This window comes from Abramis brama (assembly GCF_963993115.1).
Source record: "Abramis brama genome assembly, chromosome: 7".
Taxonomy (NCBI): domain Eukaryota; kingdom Metazoa; phylum Chordata; class Actinopteri; order Cypriniformes; family Leuciscidae; genus Abramis; species Abramis brama.
In genome coordinates this window covers 4,623,164-4,641,403 of record NC_139969.1, presented here as the reverse complement: position 1 = coordinate 4,641,403, position 18,240 = coordinate 4,623,164, and the positions used below count along the sequence as shown (strand labels likewise).

At 34.9% G+C, this 18,240-nt stretch overlaps 1 protein-coding gene across 3 annotated transcripts in view; it reads right to left on the bottom strand.

Annotated features, from left to right (window-relative positions):
- Positions 1-310: 310 nt before the first annotated feature.
- The window catches only part of tle2c (TLE family member 2, transcriptional corepressor c), a 27,765-nt gene continuing 9,835 nt past the window's right edge, over positions 311-18,240 (bottom strand). Inside the window, exons 2-14 of one of the 3 annotated variants that reach the window (XM_084120749.1) lie at positions 17,492-17,592; positions 16,908-16,971; positions 16,400-16,444; positions 13,333-13,395; positions 12,861-12,935; positions 10,594-10,771; positions 9,404-9,420; positions 8,092-8,241; positions 7,113-7,163; positions 5,806-5,973; positions 3,295-3,405; positions 2,845-3,128; positions 311-875 (exon numbers count right to left, since the gene is read on the bottom strand). In XM_084120749.1, coding sequence (XP_083976875.1) covers positions 3,295-3,405; positions 5,806-5,973; positions 7,113-7,163; positions 8,092-8,241; positions 9,404-9,420; positions 10,594-10,771; positions 12,861-12,935; positions 13,333-13,395; positions 16,400-16,444; positions 16,908-16,971; positions 17,492-17,592 — 1,023 coding nt within the window. In that variant the 3' untranslated portion in view covers positions 311-875; positions 2,845-3,128. The remainder of the gene's footprint in view (positions 876-2,844; positions 3,129-3,294; positions 3,406-5,805; positions 5,974-7,112; positions 7,164-8,091; positions 8,242-9,403; positions 9,421-10,593; positions 10,772-12,860; positions 12,936-13,332; positions 13,396-16,399; positions 16,445-16,907; positions 16,972-17,491; positions 17,593-18,240) is intronic. The other 2 variants (XM_084120751.1, XM_084120750.1) reach the window with 2 other exon arrangements.

The following is an 18,240-nucleotide window of genomic DNA, read 5'->3' as shown; positions in this document are numbered from 1 at the left end:
TATTGTGACGTGTTCGTCCCCGGAAGAAAACTCAAGACTACAATGGAGTCGTTTCAGGGAGTTCAGAAACACTGACACTGATATAGAGAATAACTCCCACTGGAGGGACTTTGTAAGACCTTTTTCATGCTCAAACAGCAACATTACACACTAAAGAAAGCTGAAAATGTGAAAAAGCATAATAGATTTTCTTTAAAATGCAATGTCTTAAAAATGTCCTGGCTGTTACATTTAAATAAGGGTTAAAAAATATCATTGATCTTTACTTGACAACAACTAGGTCTTCCAGTGGAAGGATGACACAAATGCATTTGTTTAATAAAATGATATTTTAATCTAACTTTGTGTCCATAATATTCTTTATTACGTGTTAATTGTCCATATTAAAAAGCAATAAGGCACTCGATGTCGTGCTGTATTGTGAATATAAACACACTAACAACATCCTCATATTCACAACACAGCACAGCCTCACAAACCTTATTGCTTATTGCTTAATTCAGTGTCATAAAGTGAGTTTTCATGTATGAACAACAGAAGCTGGTATAATACAAGCAAAAACAGCATTATTCCTCTTTGAACACTGTGTGAAACTAATGCTATATTCACTCAAAATGACAGTTTTATTAAAGTCAGGGGAAACAATGCAATGACTTTAGGGTGTTTTGAACCCTTTACTGACGGTTAAAAGCTTTTTGGGGGAAAAGTGAAATGGTGGTAAAACAGGAACACCTTAATGTCCACTTGTCTAGAAGTTTCCATGTCTTTGTTGTTGAACTCGTTTTGACAAAATTGGCAGTAAAAGCATCTCAGTCCATTTCAGTGTGGGAGATGATACGGAGAAACTCGTATCTTGACTCCATATGCCTGTCACGCTGAAAGACAAAATAAGCACAGGAGGATTACACAACAGAAAGAGAATATTATCTTCAGTTATTGTGCACTTTAGCATGGCTGGGCATGTTAAGAGCAAGAGTGCGGACACAAGTGATGATTCTGGTTGGATTTATGCCATTTGATTTTCTGCAATATTTTACAGTTACCATGCTTTTAGGAAACACCCAAATTAATAGCACCTAAAATCATAAACATGACATTTTTAGGATGTTGCATCAAGTAAACATATTTTTTTGTAAAAAGTGATGATTTTGCTCATATAGCAAATGCATTATATTCTATTTCATAATAACAACCAAATTAAAATTAGCATTTAATCAAAATTTACTGAAATTGGTCACTTTTTTTAAAGATTTTTTTTTTTTGGCTTTTCAATATTTGATTAAAGAGTAATATATATTGATTCCATTAATTCCTGATGGATTATACCCCCCAAAAAAAAATCTCTATGAATTTTTACTTTACTCAAAAAAGTCTCATTACAAAAGTAAAAAGTACTTTTTTTATAAAAAGTATTTTTTTTAATGAGTTGTTGGACACCATAAAAAATGTTAAAAAAGTTTGAGTTTTAAATTCTTAAATGCATCAAAAAAGTATATATTATTAAAAATATACGTAAAAAATAAATCTATAAGTATATTATATTAAATAAAAGTTAAAAAACATTTAAAATTGTATTTATATATATTTGAAATAAATAAAAAGATTAGTAATAATAAGGTTTATAAAATGTATTTATTTTTTGTACAAGTTGTAGGACAAATTAACAAAAAATGCAAAAAAGTTTTAAATTCTTAAATGCATCAAAGTATATATTATTAAAATGATATGTAAAAAATAAAAATAAAAAAATTAATCTATAAGTATATTATATGAAATAAAAGTACAACAATTATAAAATAAAACAATTTCAAATATGTTAATATATACAAATTTGTATTTATACAGTACAGGTCAAAAGTTTGGAAACATTACTATTTTTAATGTTTTTGAAAGAAGTTTCTTCTGCTCATCAAGCCTGCATTTATTTGATCAAAAATACAGAAAAAAAAATGTAATATTGTGATATATTATTACAATTTAAAATAATTGGTTTTCAATTTATTATACTTTAAATTATCATTTATTTCTGTGATGCAAAGCTGAATTTTCAGGATCATTACTCCAGTCTATCACATGATCCTTTAGAAATCATTCTAATATGATGATTCATTATCAAAGTTGGAAACAGTTCTGCTGCTTAATATTTTTTCATAACCTGTGATAGTTTTTTAGGATACTTTGATGAATAAAAAGATAAAAATAAAAAAAAAGAAGCAAATTTTAAAAAAATAGAAATATTTTGTAACAACAATATACACTACTGGTCAATAATTTGGGGTCAGTAATTTTTTTTTTCTTTCTTTTTTGAAATAAATCAATACTATTCAGCAAGGATGTGTTAAATTGATAAAAAGTGATAGTAAAGAAGATTTATATTATTAGAAAATATTTTTTTATTTTGAATAAATGCAGTTCTTTTAATATTATTCATCAAATATATTAGGCAGCAGAACTGTTTCCAACACTCATAATAAATCAGAATATTAGAATGATTTCTAAAGGATCATGTGATAGACTGGAGGTCACATGTGACACTGAAGATTGGAGTAATGATCCTGAAAATTCAGCTTTGCTGAAATTTTTTTCTGTATTTTTGATCAAATAAACGCAGCCTTGATAAGCATTAGAGACTTCTTTCAAAAATATAAAAAAATCGTAATGTTTCCAAACTTTTGACCTGTATATATTTGAAATAAATAAAAAGATGAGTAATATATACTACACACACACACACACACGCACATATATATATATATATATATATATATATATATACAAGGTTGACTATATATATATATATATATATATATAGTTTGTAATTGTAAAGTTTGAGTGGCAGCTCACCAGAATATTCAGCTTGCTTTCTAATTGGCTGAGAGAGCTGTCAGACAGCTGATTGGCTGATTACGCCCAGCGTGTGAAAGAACAGATGCGGTTCGCTCAGAGTTCGGCTCGAGGGCCACGAGGACGGATGAAGGGCTTCTGACAAGGCACCTGATGCCCAGGCCCAGCGTTCAGGGGCCGACCCGGTGCATTCTGGGACTGGCCCTGTGCATTCTGGGAAGGGCGGGCTGGGGAGGGGTAGCGGCAGTCTTTCACTAGTCTCACTCCATGGGAAGGAGTGGGTCCTGTGAGGGAAACCAGACGTCAAGGTGTATATAAAGATTCATCGCTAAAAACGAATTGCAGGAATTGGAAAAACCATTTGGAGCTGAGAGAGAGATGAGATCACAGACGAGTGGAAAACCATCCCCCGGCCGCCCACGTTTACTGTAAGCGTGAGTCAGGACTTACCTAGTGTTTGAGAACGGGAGACGGGCCGCGGGCAGAGGAGGACAGGGGTGCGGGAGAGCCAGGAGAGAGTGATTCATGGGACGCTGAAGGAGAAGGAGATCTCACTTTCTCCTGAAACACACAGAGTAAAAGAGCTGAGCCACAAACTTCTCTTTACTGTTTAGAAGAACAAACATTAGATATGTAGAGCCCTTTATTTTTCCAAATTCTGTTTTCTGTTTTAATTTTGGCAACACTTTACAATAAGGTCTCATTTGTTAACATCAATTCATGTATTAACTAACATGAACTAACAATGAGCAATACATTTGTTACAGTATTTATTAATCTTTGTTAATGTTAGTTATTAAAAATCCAGCTGTTCATTGTTTGTTCATGTTAGATCACAGTGCATCAATGTTAACAAATACAACTTTTGATTTTGATCATGTATTAGTAAATGTTGAAATGAACATTAACACATGTTAAAAAATACTCTAGAAGTGCAGTTCATTATTAGTTCATGTTAACTAATGAAACCGTATTGTAAAATGTTACCTTAATTTTTCCTGATTACATCTATAATGGTTTAATTAATTGTATTCATCAAAAAGGACATCTAATCAATTGAATGCACAACATTTTAACAATGTAAAAATGATTAACAATTTAAACAATTATAGGGCCCTATGAAACGTATTTTGTTGTTAAAAAAATTGTTTTATTTAATGTTTCCCAAATTCCATGTTTTCCATTTTATTTTTTCTGGTTAAAGTTTTTAATGATTTGATTAAATTGTATTAATCAAAAATAAAGCCTAATCAATGGAATTCATACGACTTTAACAACAAAAAATGTAACAACAATAGGGCCCTATTAAAAAAATTTTTCTTCTTCAGAAATTCTGTATTGTTTGTTTAGTGATTTAATACAAATTTATTATCCAAAAAAGAGATAATTCAAATGAATGAAACTTAAACAATTTAATTCATCTTTTAAAATGTAATTAAATTAAATTTGAGCAATTACTTACATTATTTTGGCAAACAAAGAGCTGCATTTTAAATTAAAACACGAATGACAAATTGTGATATTGTGTGATATTCCTTAAAAAATAAGTTTTGTTATTTATTATTATTACTTTGAGAAGTACATTCAATACAATAGTCACACATTTCTGTCTTTTTATAAGTTAAACCGAACTTTTATTTTGACGTGACTCTCAGAGTGGCTCTGGAGATGAAGTTCATGTGTTCATGTCCTGAAAACACCGCGAGCGTCACGCGTGCTTGATTATGTGTAGTCGACCACACTGCACCACTCATACACACAGAGACATGCAGAACATACAGACTTCAGATTTCAAAAGCAGTCTTATTGTGGTTTAAAGAGTTAGTTTAAAGGGGTGGTTGATTTCACTTTTCTAACTTTAGTTAGTGTGTAATGCTGCTGTTTGAGCATAAACAACATCTGCAAAGTTACAACGCTCAAAGTTCAAAGCAAAGGGAGATATTTGCTTTTAAAGAAATTGCTTTTTAAGGACTACAAGAAACGGCTGGTAGAGACTACACACATTCCTCCCGGGTTAGTGACATCACCAACCCTAGAATTTACATAAACCCCGCCCCCGAGAACGCGATTTATCATGACAGAATATGCTAATCAATGACTAGAAGATAACCACACATAAGCTACATAAATTCACCAACTAACCATTCAGAAATGTCCTGTTGCTTCTACATGTCACTTCTTCTTGAGTCTCTCCATCTTTCTGACTCCGGTTTGAACATAAAAGGCTAAAAGTTTGCGATATTTTCAGTGCATGTCTGTGTGAGGTAAAAGGACACAAGCTGTTGAAGCTCCGCCCCCTGTGCCGGGAGCAGCAGCTCATTTGCATTTAAAGGGACACACATAAAAATGGTGTGTTTTTGCTCACCCTCAAAAAGTGACAATTTTAACATGCTATATACAAATATCTGTGGGGTATTTTGAGCTAAAACTTCACATACACAATCTGGGGACATCAAAGACTTATTTTACATCTTGTGAAAAGGACATAATACCACCCCTTTAAAGCCTAAATTCAGTCTGTTTATCATATAAAGCGATCGTGTCTCTTCAGAAAATTTTAACTAAGCCGCTCAATTCATATGGATTACTTTTACGATCTCGGATGGACAAAAATTACTCAGATTTCATCAAAAAGATCTTAATTTGTGTTCTGACGATGAACGAAAGTCTTACGGGTTTGGAAGACATGAGGGTGAGTAATTAATATATAATAAGTGAACTATCCCTTTAATATTCACAGTCACTAGTCCATATCACAATTTGATTAAGTGTATGCCTCTACTTTTGATTTATTTATTAAAATTTAGCCAAATTCCATGACATTCCACAGTAAATTTGCCTTTTCACAGGGCTCTAGATATGCTTGAAAAACTATAATTTACATAAAAAAAACCCACTTCAGACCCTATCTTGTGGGAAATGCTGAGTGTTAGTATGAGAGGATTCGTCATGATCCAGTACCTGAGTGGGGCTCTTGCAGAGTCCAGGTGAGCGTGGCTGAGATCGCGGAGAAGAGGAGGCTTCCCGGGACGGGTTCTTCCGGAGGACCGGAGAGATGTTCAGCCCGTTCCCTTCGGTCGACCTGGGAGAGACTCCAGCGGGTGACACACTTTTCTGCAAACACACACGCTACGAGATGTCATCACAAACGTCAAATCACATCACACAAAAGCAATACGAACTGTTTGCTCATGCAAATGTCATCTAGATATGACTCCTTTAATAGGATTATATTGACATAGTATAATTTAAAGCTTAAACAGACAAATGCTTAGACTTTTTTTCATAAGTTTCATGTTAAAGTTTGGCAAGTCTTTACAAGATCTGGAGCCAAGGCTTTTTTGATATTATGTATATATATATATATATATATATTTTACTTTTACTTTATTGGTTAATTAAATTTTTTATTTACATTTTTGATGATGCTGTTCACCAGATAAAAAGACTGTGAACTCATTCTTTGCTGCTAATGTAAACTTTATGTTGTTTTAGAGAAACCTTCAACAAATATTATATATAATTATTGAAGGGAGTTTTCTATTTATAGTATGTTGCAGGCATTTGATGCAGTAAGCATGTATAATGGTCTTAGATTATTTTGATGAATGACTAACTTTGCAATACTAATTAATTGTACTTTTTTATTTAGAAAGAACTAAAATAAAGTGATTTAAAACCGATTAAAGCTGCAAACGTACGACAGCTGATCTGGGCTATTTTAAAAAATCTAATTCCTATGCCAAACGAAGCCTTTATGACTCAAATCTATGATTTATGAACGTGGTTACATTGTATCACAACAGTCATTAATAATTCATTAAATCAGTTTGATCAATGGTTTTTGAACTTTCAAATAAGAAAGTGCACAAAAATACATGAATCAAAGCAACATGACATTTATAACTTTTTAAAGTATTGAACTAATGATCTATCAAATATTATATGATGTAATAACGTTTGTTAATGTCACTAAAGAAAGATACCAGGTACATAAATCAAAAACTCATAAAGGCTTAAAAAAATTTAACATCAACTTTCATGAACTCTGATGAGGTCACAGAAATAGTGGAAGCGACCAATGACGTGTCATGCCTCGGAATGTTCATTAACGTTGACCAATCAGTTGGAGGCTGCTTTTCAGCAACTGAGTGAATGAATAACTACATATCCAACTTTACTAGGAGAACATGTTGGTGCACCGTTGACATCCATTGTAGACATTGTATATATTGCAAGAATGAGAAAGAAAGTAAGTGTATTCACACCTCTTTAGTGCCGTCTCGTCTGAGACCGTCTTCATTTTTACCGCCACTCTCCTGCAGGAAAGACACATGATCAGACCCAGCCAATCATGAGCTCCTAATAATAAAAATCACTGTAATATCTCAATCGTCTCAAATGGAGACTTTGCTCAAATCTCTTGCTTCTTAGATGTTTCACCCGAGTTAAGACCTCATGTGTGTCTCCTCTAGAGTTTCAGAATTTTTTTAAACTGTGACTCAGATTTGTCAAGACACCAAAGATTTCAATCAGGGTTATTATTGTAAAATAGAGCTAAAACTATTAAAAGCATCTTTGTTAACTGAAATAAAGCTAAAATAAAATACAATTTAAACAATAGATTAAAAACTTGGCGACTAACTGAAATAAGTTGAAGTTGAAGCACTGAAATAATTAACTACAAACAAACAAACAAAAAAATTAACCAAAATAGTAATGTAAAAAAAAAAGAATAACAATGACAAACGCACATTACAAAAGTTACTTTTTTTTTAAAAACTAAAAGTAAAAAGAAAATTGAAAGCTAATTCAAAATATTAATAAAAACTATATTAGTATATAAATAATACTAAAATAAGACTGATCTCAATATGAATTCAAACATTTCTCATCAATTTTCAAAACTGAATTACAGATCTTAATAGCTCTACACTCTTACTGTACAACAGCTATTGACTCATTTGTGTTATATTTAATAAATAATTGAAAGCTGCATTATGCCTCCCAGGCTATAAAAGAGCAACATTCCTCTGGTTTGGTGAGTGAATGCACAAGTCAGTGTTCAGGGATAAAATGATATCACGTTGAATAAATGATGAGCATTAATATTCAATCGCAGTCGGCATGTCATTTAGCTGAATATGTAAGTACAAGCGAAAATCACACAGACTTCAGGATGAACTCAAATGCATCTTAAAAACTGCAAACCGAGGAAGTAGCGTGTTTGGCCTCGGCTCGACTCACCCGCCGTGTTCGTCCCGCGCCGGTCTGGTCTGAGCCGCCCCGTTTGCTGTCCACATCAGCGTGAGAGGAGGAGGAGGAGGAGGAAGGAGGAGGAGGAAGACCCAGACGCAGTCCTGCAGAGCGATGGCCCACCGGAGAGCCACTGCCACTCTGAAATACACACACCATAATCACACACTGCTGTATGTGCTGAATATAACCTCAATCTGACATGAACGTGACATATCAACCCTGCTTCTCATCAGGACCACAGGAATACATCATTTCAACACATATCAACTGGAACAGATAAAACAGTGAAAAAAAATTAAACAGAAAATACATTAAAAACGAATACATTTATATTTTATTCATATATGCACTGTTTTATTCTTTATTCATTTCTGTACTATTTCTAACTACATGTTAACTAAACATATTGGTGCTTGGAAAATGTAATTTGTTCAGTTCGTATTTTTGTTAAATTGTATTTGTCCTGTTGTTTGTAGTTAGCTTATTTTTAATAGCAAAAATAAAATAAAACGACAAAAAATATGTATATTGTGATTTATATCGTTATCTTGAAATAAGATTTTGCTCATATACCTACCCTATACCTCACAATAATAAACATTATAGCAAAATCTCTACCTGTTAGAGATTTACATAACAAACCATTTTTTATGGTTATTATGAGTGATTTCATATATTAATATATGGATATTTTGAATATTTATACTGTATCACATGAGTTTAGTCAATTTCATACATAATATATATGCATGAATAACCATTATTTTTTCTGAATTACAATAAGAAGGAAGGGGTTGTTTGGTCCTAGACAGTTTTTTAACCATTGAAATCGTTAAAAAATCATATTTAATTTGAAGCTCAAATGCAAAAAGATCCTAGGCCTGTTTTTTTGTTTTTGTAACCTTGTAAAAATGAAAAGTAAAATGTTATATTGTAAGTTTATGGATAATCATTTATGCACGACTTCTGTGAAAATGGAAAACACCACCATTATATCATCGGTTGATAATATGTTTTTACTGTTGGATGGTATATACTATTATAACACTCAGTTCTAGATGCAAATTAAACATAATAATAATGAAAAACAATAAAAAACTACTTCCATGATGATCACATCTAATGCACGGCTTTAATCATTTTTACTTCTATTCATAGATGCTATATATACAAAAATCCAATCCAACGTATGAAATCCAATCAGTAGTGCAATCCTGACAGAAAACAAGACCATGCAAACACACTTCACTAGTGGAAGGACCAATGGGAGGAGGATGACAACTCAGGCTTTAATACTCACCCTGTTTGGGGCTCCATCTACAGAAATAAAGAGAGACAGGCTCATTGAGATAAGATGATCCTGTTATATTGAACATTTGCAATACATTAAATGAATATTCCAGATTAATTTCAACCTAATGTCTATGGATCAAATCTGTGGCATGCTGTCGCTTACAACAGACATTCAAAAATCACATTTAAAGTATTGCATGTACAATGGAAGTCTGTGGGGCTTTCCAGAAGGTTTAAAGGGGTCACCGGATGCCCATTTTCCACAAGTTGGTATGATTCTTTAGGGTCTTCATGTAAAGTTTATAACATACTTTAAAATTCCTCAATGGTTGTGTAAAACAAAACCCTTTTTACCTCCTCAAAAACAGCTCTGTTCACAGCGACCTGTTTCGTTGCATGTCTCTTTAAATGATAATGAGCAACTGCTACCCCCCCCTCCCCTCCCCCTCTCTTCCGTGGGGGGTGTCGACACAAGACATGTAAAGTGATGCCTTGGCGGACAGTATACAAATGACTGAGGGCAGAAATATACTAATACGGGAAATATGCTAATACAGGAAATATGCTAATACGGGAAATATGCTAATACGGGAAATATGCTAATACGGGACAGTTCGTCAGCGATCGTGGTCAGAGCATGAGCAATATGACATCATTATTGCTCAGAAAATCCAAACGGCCTGATTATTGAGAGTGTTTAGGCTTTGAGGATTAAAAAAGGAGTGAATGGATTTTTCTCACTGTATGGTGATCGTGTGTCCACACACTGCAAAGACACATTTATATGCAAACACCATATAAAAGTGAATTTTGCATCCGATGAGCCCTTTAAAGAGTAGAAATGAAAAACGTATATTTTTACATGAATTCTTCTGCAAAATGTTTTCTAAATGATCCTTTTTGAGGCGGAGAAAAATGTGCTCTATGTAAACAGTGTCCATGTCTGATTATACATAATTCCTTATTATATAGTAAGAAAAAAGTGGTGAGGCCTCATGGGATACTAGTGACAGTAATTTTGCATAAAAAAATTAAGTAAGAAATACTACTATAATTACTACTATTATGATAATAAAACATTACTTTTATCATAATGCACTAATGAAAATCACCCAGAATATTCTTATTCTGATCCCATTAGCATTTCATCAGATTGTTCTTCAGTGCATTTCTACATGTGACAGGATTCTCACGCACCTCTGGAGTCCAGGTGCTCGGGGTGAGTGATGTCATCTTTAGGCGCCAGGTGCGGGGGGAACGGGAAGGCCCCGGGAAGAGCCATGAGGCTGGCACCCGCTCCCAGGGTCAGTCCCGAGGGGTGTGGCGTCAGAGGGAAGCCCGGGGCATGATGGGATAGATGCTGGAACTGCTGTTGCTAGACGGGGGAAGGGAGAGGAGAATGACAAGCTAATGTAAAACGTGACATTTTCATTTTGGAAAAGGCTGTTTTTTATTTTTGTGGAATCCATGATTCACTTTTTCACAATTCTTTGTCGAATAGAATGCATTTATTTAAAATAGAAAACTTTTGTAACATTATAAATGTCTTTACTGTCACTCTTGATCAATTTAATAAAACAACAACATTCAACATTGATAATAATAGGAAATCTTTCTTGATATACTGTATATATATATATATATATATATATATATATATATATATATATACATATATATATATATATATAATACACACACATGCACACATCAGTTGTGTCCAGTGGTGTTCTGAAATGAGGAGGCAAATTCTAAACGAGGCGGCAAAAATGTAATCAAATGTAAATTCATGTCCCAGTTATGGTTATTGTTATCACATTTTCATTTTCACGCAGTTATCATTTTCACGTCCTGCGCCACATTGTTTAAATAGCAAATGCATTTGCGCCCATTTGTGCGCCCATGGGTGTGCTGGTCTGAAAACGAGGTGTGTTCTGGCGCATTGTTGGAGCGTTGCTATTCTGAGGAACTGAAATAGACTGAGCCATTGACCAACTGAAACCTGGTCTAAAGTCAATGTTTTTTGGGGGTTTTTTTTAATGAGCGCGTTAGTAATGTGCGCCTATAGACGGGTCCACAACGCGCGTACACTCTGCTTATTAAAGGAGAACTCCGGTCAATTTTAAAAAATTTTTGTAAATTTGGAGTGCTGTCAGTACAGAGAACAACGGCAAAAATCAGTGTTGCCTACACCGTGTTATCCTCTTTTTAAAATTTGCACCCTGTTGACTTCAATGGGGCAAGTTTTAAACCTGCTTTTAGCCTCTTAACATCCTTGATGTGTCATTACAAGTGCACAGCCATGTTAGATGATTCCTTTAGAGTTAACACGGGTGAATCTGATTTTTGTCATTGTTCTCTGTACTGACAGCACTCCAAATTTACAAAAAAATTAGCTCAATGTTAAAATTGACCAGAGTTCTCCTTTAAACACACAGGGACGCACAGCAACACACAAACATGCCAAATATTTAAAATAAAAGGATTACAATGTAAAAGATTATTATTGTGTACATAAAGATATGGTGAATCCGGCTTGTCCCGTAGATGTTCTGCTTGCACACTTTTACCTCGCGCACGAGCAGATCCGTTTGCGCTCTGGAGACGCGTTCGGTCTTTCCTCTATCAAATTCCGTCATGTAAATAGCGAATCCGCCATGGCGCAAGCGCAACTGCCATTTAAAGGGAATGGGAAATGAGACTCTGATTGGTTTAACACACGTAAATCCCAAAACACACCCATTACTCATTAAGAGAATAGAGACAACACTTTTAGACCATGAGCCTGGCGCGCCAACCATTTTTCCCATCGTTAAACTAGCAAAAGTGGATTCGGACTCGCCCTAAGTGAACTTGCGCCCTGCTCTTTAGACCATGCGCTTAGATCGTTAAAATAGGGCCCTAAATGTCTAAAGATGCCCACATCAGAAAATCAACTTCATGAAGGCTGGTAAAGGGCCGGCATGTCATTGGTCAGGCAGACAACTGTACTGATACTTGATTGATTAACTCTTTCCCCGACATTGATGGAATTTTCCAGCTTTCTGTGTTTTCACTGTTATACGGTAGGGGGCGCTATTACACATCTTCTGAAAGAGTACAGAATCTCCGGATCAAAACACAGGCAGAAACAAGCGATAAAAGCATTGCTAATGCATGTTGTAATCTTCGACAAAAACACGATTTTCTTAGCTTTTTGTTCAAAATGTTGCTTTTTTGTTAAACTTGCATTCAAAAAAGAATGCATGAAGCTAGGATAAAACCATTTTGTTTAAAAGCAGAGGCTCTGTTCTTTTTCTTTTGATAAATTGCATGTACAGATATTCACAACAAAATATTCTGGGGGCCATGAAGTTTTGTGAAAATGATCAAAAATGTTGGCAGTGGCTGGCAACTTCTTTTTTTTCTTTTAAACGTTGGCGGAGAAAGAGTTAATAGGAGGACAAAAAGGAAAATGGACTCACCCCGATGATAGCATTGAGCTCGGCCATGCTGACGTGTTTGGATCTTTCCACTGCTTGTGCAACTTGATGCTGATGCTGCATGGACACACAAATTCACACATGAAGCATGAACAAAACACAAATCAGAGAAGATATTTAAAGATCAAGATCAAGACCAAACATGCAAAACCTGCAACACGACAACACCTCTCACTGTGAAAAACCACAAACAAAGCAGATGTGCATGAGCCACAAACAGCAGGTCAACTGAAAAGAGCTGTTGTTGTCTCTGTGGCAGCTCTGATGTTCCCACAGGGCGTTACGATTACAAAATAGCCAAATCCACTCAGCGTGGCTTATAAAAGAACAGTATGAAATATTGATCCAGGGAAGAGGTGGGCGATTGGAAGCTCTCTGTTGATGACCACCTCTGCTGTAAATAATTCATGTGTAAATAGCCCACGGGGGTGTGTGTGTGTGTGTGTTCGCTCACCTCTTGGGACAGCAGTGGAATGATCTGAGTGCATATAGCACTGAGCCGCTTTACAATCTCCGCCTGCAGAAACAACACAAACAATCTCCCATCAAACAACAGACGACATCCTAAAGAAAACAGTCAGGCTAAATGCACTTTATTGCTTTAATAGAATTCACAACAGCAGCTTCTACAGGAGATGATAAATCAGCACTTTATATATGTGCTGTTAGTCCAGGATGATTTCACATATTTTATTTTATTATATGTTGATAAATCTTTTATGTGTTTGACCGATGAATTAATAAATGTTTATACATTTTTCAAAAAAGTCTGGTCCGTTATAGTTTGACATCATTTCGCAATTTATTAACTAAAATATTAATTTTGGTCAAAAATTACATGACATTTTACTGAGAGTAAAATTAATGAATATTACATGACAACATATTTACTAAATTTAAAATAAGTACCTACATTTAAAATAAAAAAACGAAAGAAAAAAATTACATGATAGACAAATAGACAGCTAGAGATAGATAGATAGATAGATAGATAGATAGATAGATAGATAGATAGATAGATAGAAAGAGACAGAACGACACAGACAGACAGACAGACAGACAGACAGACAGATAGATAGATAGATAGATAGAAAGAGACAGAACGACACAGACAGACAGACAGACAGACAGATAGATAGATAGATAGATAGATAGATAGATAGATAGATAGATAGATAGATAGATAGATAGAGACAGAACGAACGACAGACAGACAGATAGATAGATGGATGGATGGATGGATGGATGGATGGATGGATGGATAGACAGATAGATAGTTGGATAGATAGACAGATAGAAAGAGACAGAACGAACGACAGACAGACAGACAGATAGATAGATAGATAGACAGACAGACAGACAGACAGACAGATACAGTAGATAGAAAGACAGCTAGACAGATAGATAGATAGATAGATAGATAGACAGACAGACAGACAGACAGACAGACAGACAGACAGACAGACAGACAGACAGATAGATAGATAGATAGATAGATAGATAGATAGATAGATAGATAGATAGATAGATAGATAGATAGATAGATAGATAGACAGACAGACAGACAGACAGACAGATAGATAGATAGATAGACAGATAGAAAGAGACAGATAGATAGATAGATAGATAGATAGATAGATAGATAGATAGATAGATAGATAGATAGATAGATACTTTCCTGACCACCTGAGGTGCTTTTAATACACTGCGCGTGCACACACACGCACACACACACGCACACACACACACACACACACACACACACACACACTTCATTCAGGGCTGATCCCACTCACTCTGACCCACATACACTCTCAAATCCAGGCATTTCCAACAGATGGCCTGGAAACGAGGAGATGCAGGGGTCTTATCTGGATTAGCCCACTCTAGCGTGTGTATTTGCTCATATCAAGTAGTCAGGATTAAATCCTGCTTCACAGTAAATACCCAACAAAACACTGAATCATGCACATCAGATGTATAGACATCCCTCTTCAAAATAACTAACACATGAAAACAGAACCTAGAGCTTTATGTTAAATAAATATCTGACTGGATGAGTCACGTTCAAAGCCGCTGTAAAATATCATATATATGTATACATCATAAGTATTAATACTATATATTTAATCTATACATTTCACATATAGTTATGCTAACATGATATTTATTCTTTATTGTCGGCAATGCCAACAGTTAAAAAGCCACCTAAAGTGTTAAAACCGTTTAAAACCATATTAAAATCATGTTGATGCATGTTTAACTACCTTACATTTTGGGTTCAGAATATTTTTTTTAAAGAAATGAATCAATGCATTAACTTGATCAAAAGTGACAGTAAATGCATTTCACTAATAGTTTATTTGTAAATTCTGGACTTCTAAAATTCAAAGATTTGGTTGATTTGAAGATTTAGATTTTTATGTGGAAAGCTAAGTAGAGAGTTCTGCCAATGGTTTTACAAAATGTATTTACTTTTGTATCAGAGGAAGATGGCCATAGAAGGCAATATCATTTTAAAACTCTTTTCACACGTACTACACAAAAACAGATGTGTTTGTCTATTTACGGAGTTAAACTGTGGAACACCTTGGACTATGAACTGAAGTGCTGCAAAAGTGTTTGTAAATGTAAGAATCTGTACAAGGAAAAAATACAGGAATGTTACAAGAAAAATGATGAGTAACACGCTTAAAATGATGATAATTAAGTGTAAAGATAGGTATTACTGAACATGTTTGGTGTTTGGGGTGAGGATTGGCGTTGATCCATTCATAAAGCAGCTGTTTTTTATTTATTTTTGATGTGCACAAATAAGCGACAGGTGCCATAAGATTTTCTTCTTCCTGTTCCTTTTTTTTTTTTATTTGATCCTGCACGTTATTAATGAATGAATGAATGAATAAACATTTATGTATGACTTGTGCAATAAATAAATAAATAAATAAATGTATAATGTTACAAAAATTCTATTTAAAATGCTGTTCTGTTGAACTTGCTATTCATCAAAGAATCCTGAAAAAACACATCACGGTTTCCACCAAAAATGTGAAGCAACAACTGTTTTCAACATTGATAATAATCAGAAATGTTTCTTGAGCAGCAAATCATCATATTAGAATGATTTCTGAAGGATCATGTGACACTGAAGACTGGAGTAATGATGCTGATAATTCAGCTTTGATCACAGGAATAAATTACATTTTAACATATATTCACATAGAAAACCGCTATTTTAAATCGTAATAATATTTCACAATATTAATGTTTTTACTGTATTTATGATGAAATAATTGCAGCCTCGGTGAGCAAAAGAGACTTCTTTCAAAAAGAAAACCCGGTTGACAAGCCCTTGATCATGTGGTTTCAGGATGATGGTCCTGCAATTAGTGTTAGATCTAGAGCCGACCAGAACCCATCACTCGCCCACACAAGGACACCTCGTACTGTAAATCTCATTACACAGAGATCATGCGGATCTGTAATGAAATCAGGCTGTAAATGACACATCAGTCACTCACCTGCTTCTGCATTTCAATGTTCAGCCCGTAAGACATTTCATAATACTGTGGAAGAAAGCAAAGCCAGCTCAATTACATTTAAATTACATGACATAAATCACAATCACATCGAGCTAAATGACAGAAATGCTCCACATGTGTTCCCAGAGGCCAGAAATGACCCATATTCCCAGTTAAAGACCGTATTAATCGATGTCGAGCATCATTAGCATCAATGCATTCGGCAGTTGCCTTTATACATTTATCTATACATTCCCAGAGAATTGAACCCATGACCTTGGCGTTGTACTGTTTTTACAAATGATGTTATCAGCATCTTGTTATGCTATAAATGAAATGTTGCAAAGAGCATCTTGAGCTTCAGTGAAGCAAGAAAATCTGGCAGAATCTTAAATATTTCACGAGGACATTCAAACTTTTCTGTGCATAAACTAACCACTTAATCAACCACCATATTAGCTCGTCACATCTTGGAATTATGGGTAATGTTGTTGGAAATCACTCTTACCATGATATAATGTCTGTGCATCTCTGTTTTCTCACTCGCCAACTTCTCACATTCCAGCTTTAGACTGAAACACAGAAAACGACGTCATGTGACATCCTCGTACAGCTCTCATTGGTCAGTTAAGGACACCACAATATCCACATAACCTCTACATATATATAGGCCTACTTATATTTTATTCTTAAAGCTGATCACGTTTTGTAATGCACATTGATGTTTACTATTCTAAAGAAAGACTTTTAGTAGCTTTTGAAATTGCTCCTAATGAGACTATCTGGATTAGGCTAACTGGATGGCTGGCTAATAGTCTGTATCAGCTAATACTGGCGTCTCTAGTCGCTGGAGTGATTTTAGAGCATTACAGTTTGATAATCTCATTAGCTTTGCACAGGTGATCCCAACTGCAGTTCAGAGAGGAAGTAGATCACAACATAACTGAATAAAATGCACATGCAATTATAGAAAATGAAGTAAACATCAAGGAAACATGGGGAGCTTTATGATTTTGCTTTGTTTTCAGGCTTCAGTTGGGCTCACATCTGGAGAGTTTGTGTGAATATTGTGATGAATCCTGTGTTGTGTACCTGTGATACTGGGCCTGGAACAGCTGAAACTCCTCTTTTATGTGGTCGAGTGTTTCCAGCACTGTGAATTTCATGCCGGCGTGGCCTGACACCAGCTGAGCCTGGAAACACATGAGCAGTGTGAGGGTCGTCACTCCAAAACAGACTATTTCTACATCGTAATGGGATTACCTTTGCTAATTAGTCTGTATAGATTAATCATGTTGGGTAATCTCAGGAGAACAATTTCAGATTCAGGATAGATGACAAATTGTACTTTCAATTCTGTTTATTTACCATACATGATACTGTACATACACACTGCCTGGCCTGTTTGGATTTAAATAGGCAAATGTTTAAGAGTCTATGATTGGATCATTATTGCAGTGATTATTATGTTTCTAGCATGTTATACTTTTGGCAACAGTTCTTCTAACCCTAACTGATGGAGTGTGTAGCTTTTCATTTCTTAAACACCCATGTAGGAAGACACATCTTGTCCATATTCCAGAATGATAATGTTAAGATTCATCAGGATCAAACTGTGAAAGAATGGTTGTGAGGATCATGAAGAATCATTTAACACATGAATTGATGATCCTCTGAGTTTAAATTCAGTGACGTCTCTGGGATGTTCTGGAGGAGACTTTACAGCAGGGTTCACCAATCCGCTGTCCCTGCAGAGTTTAGCTCCAACCAGCTCCAACACACCTGTTCGAAAGTTTCTAGTATGCCTAGTGAGACCTTGATTAGCTGGTTCAGGTGTGTTT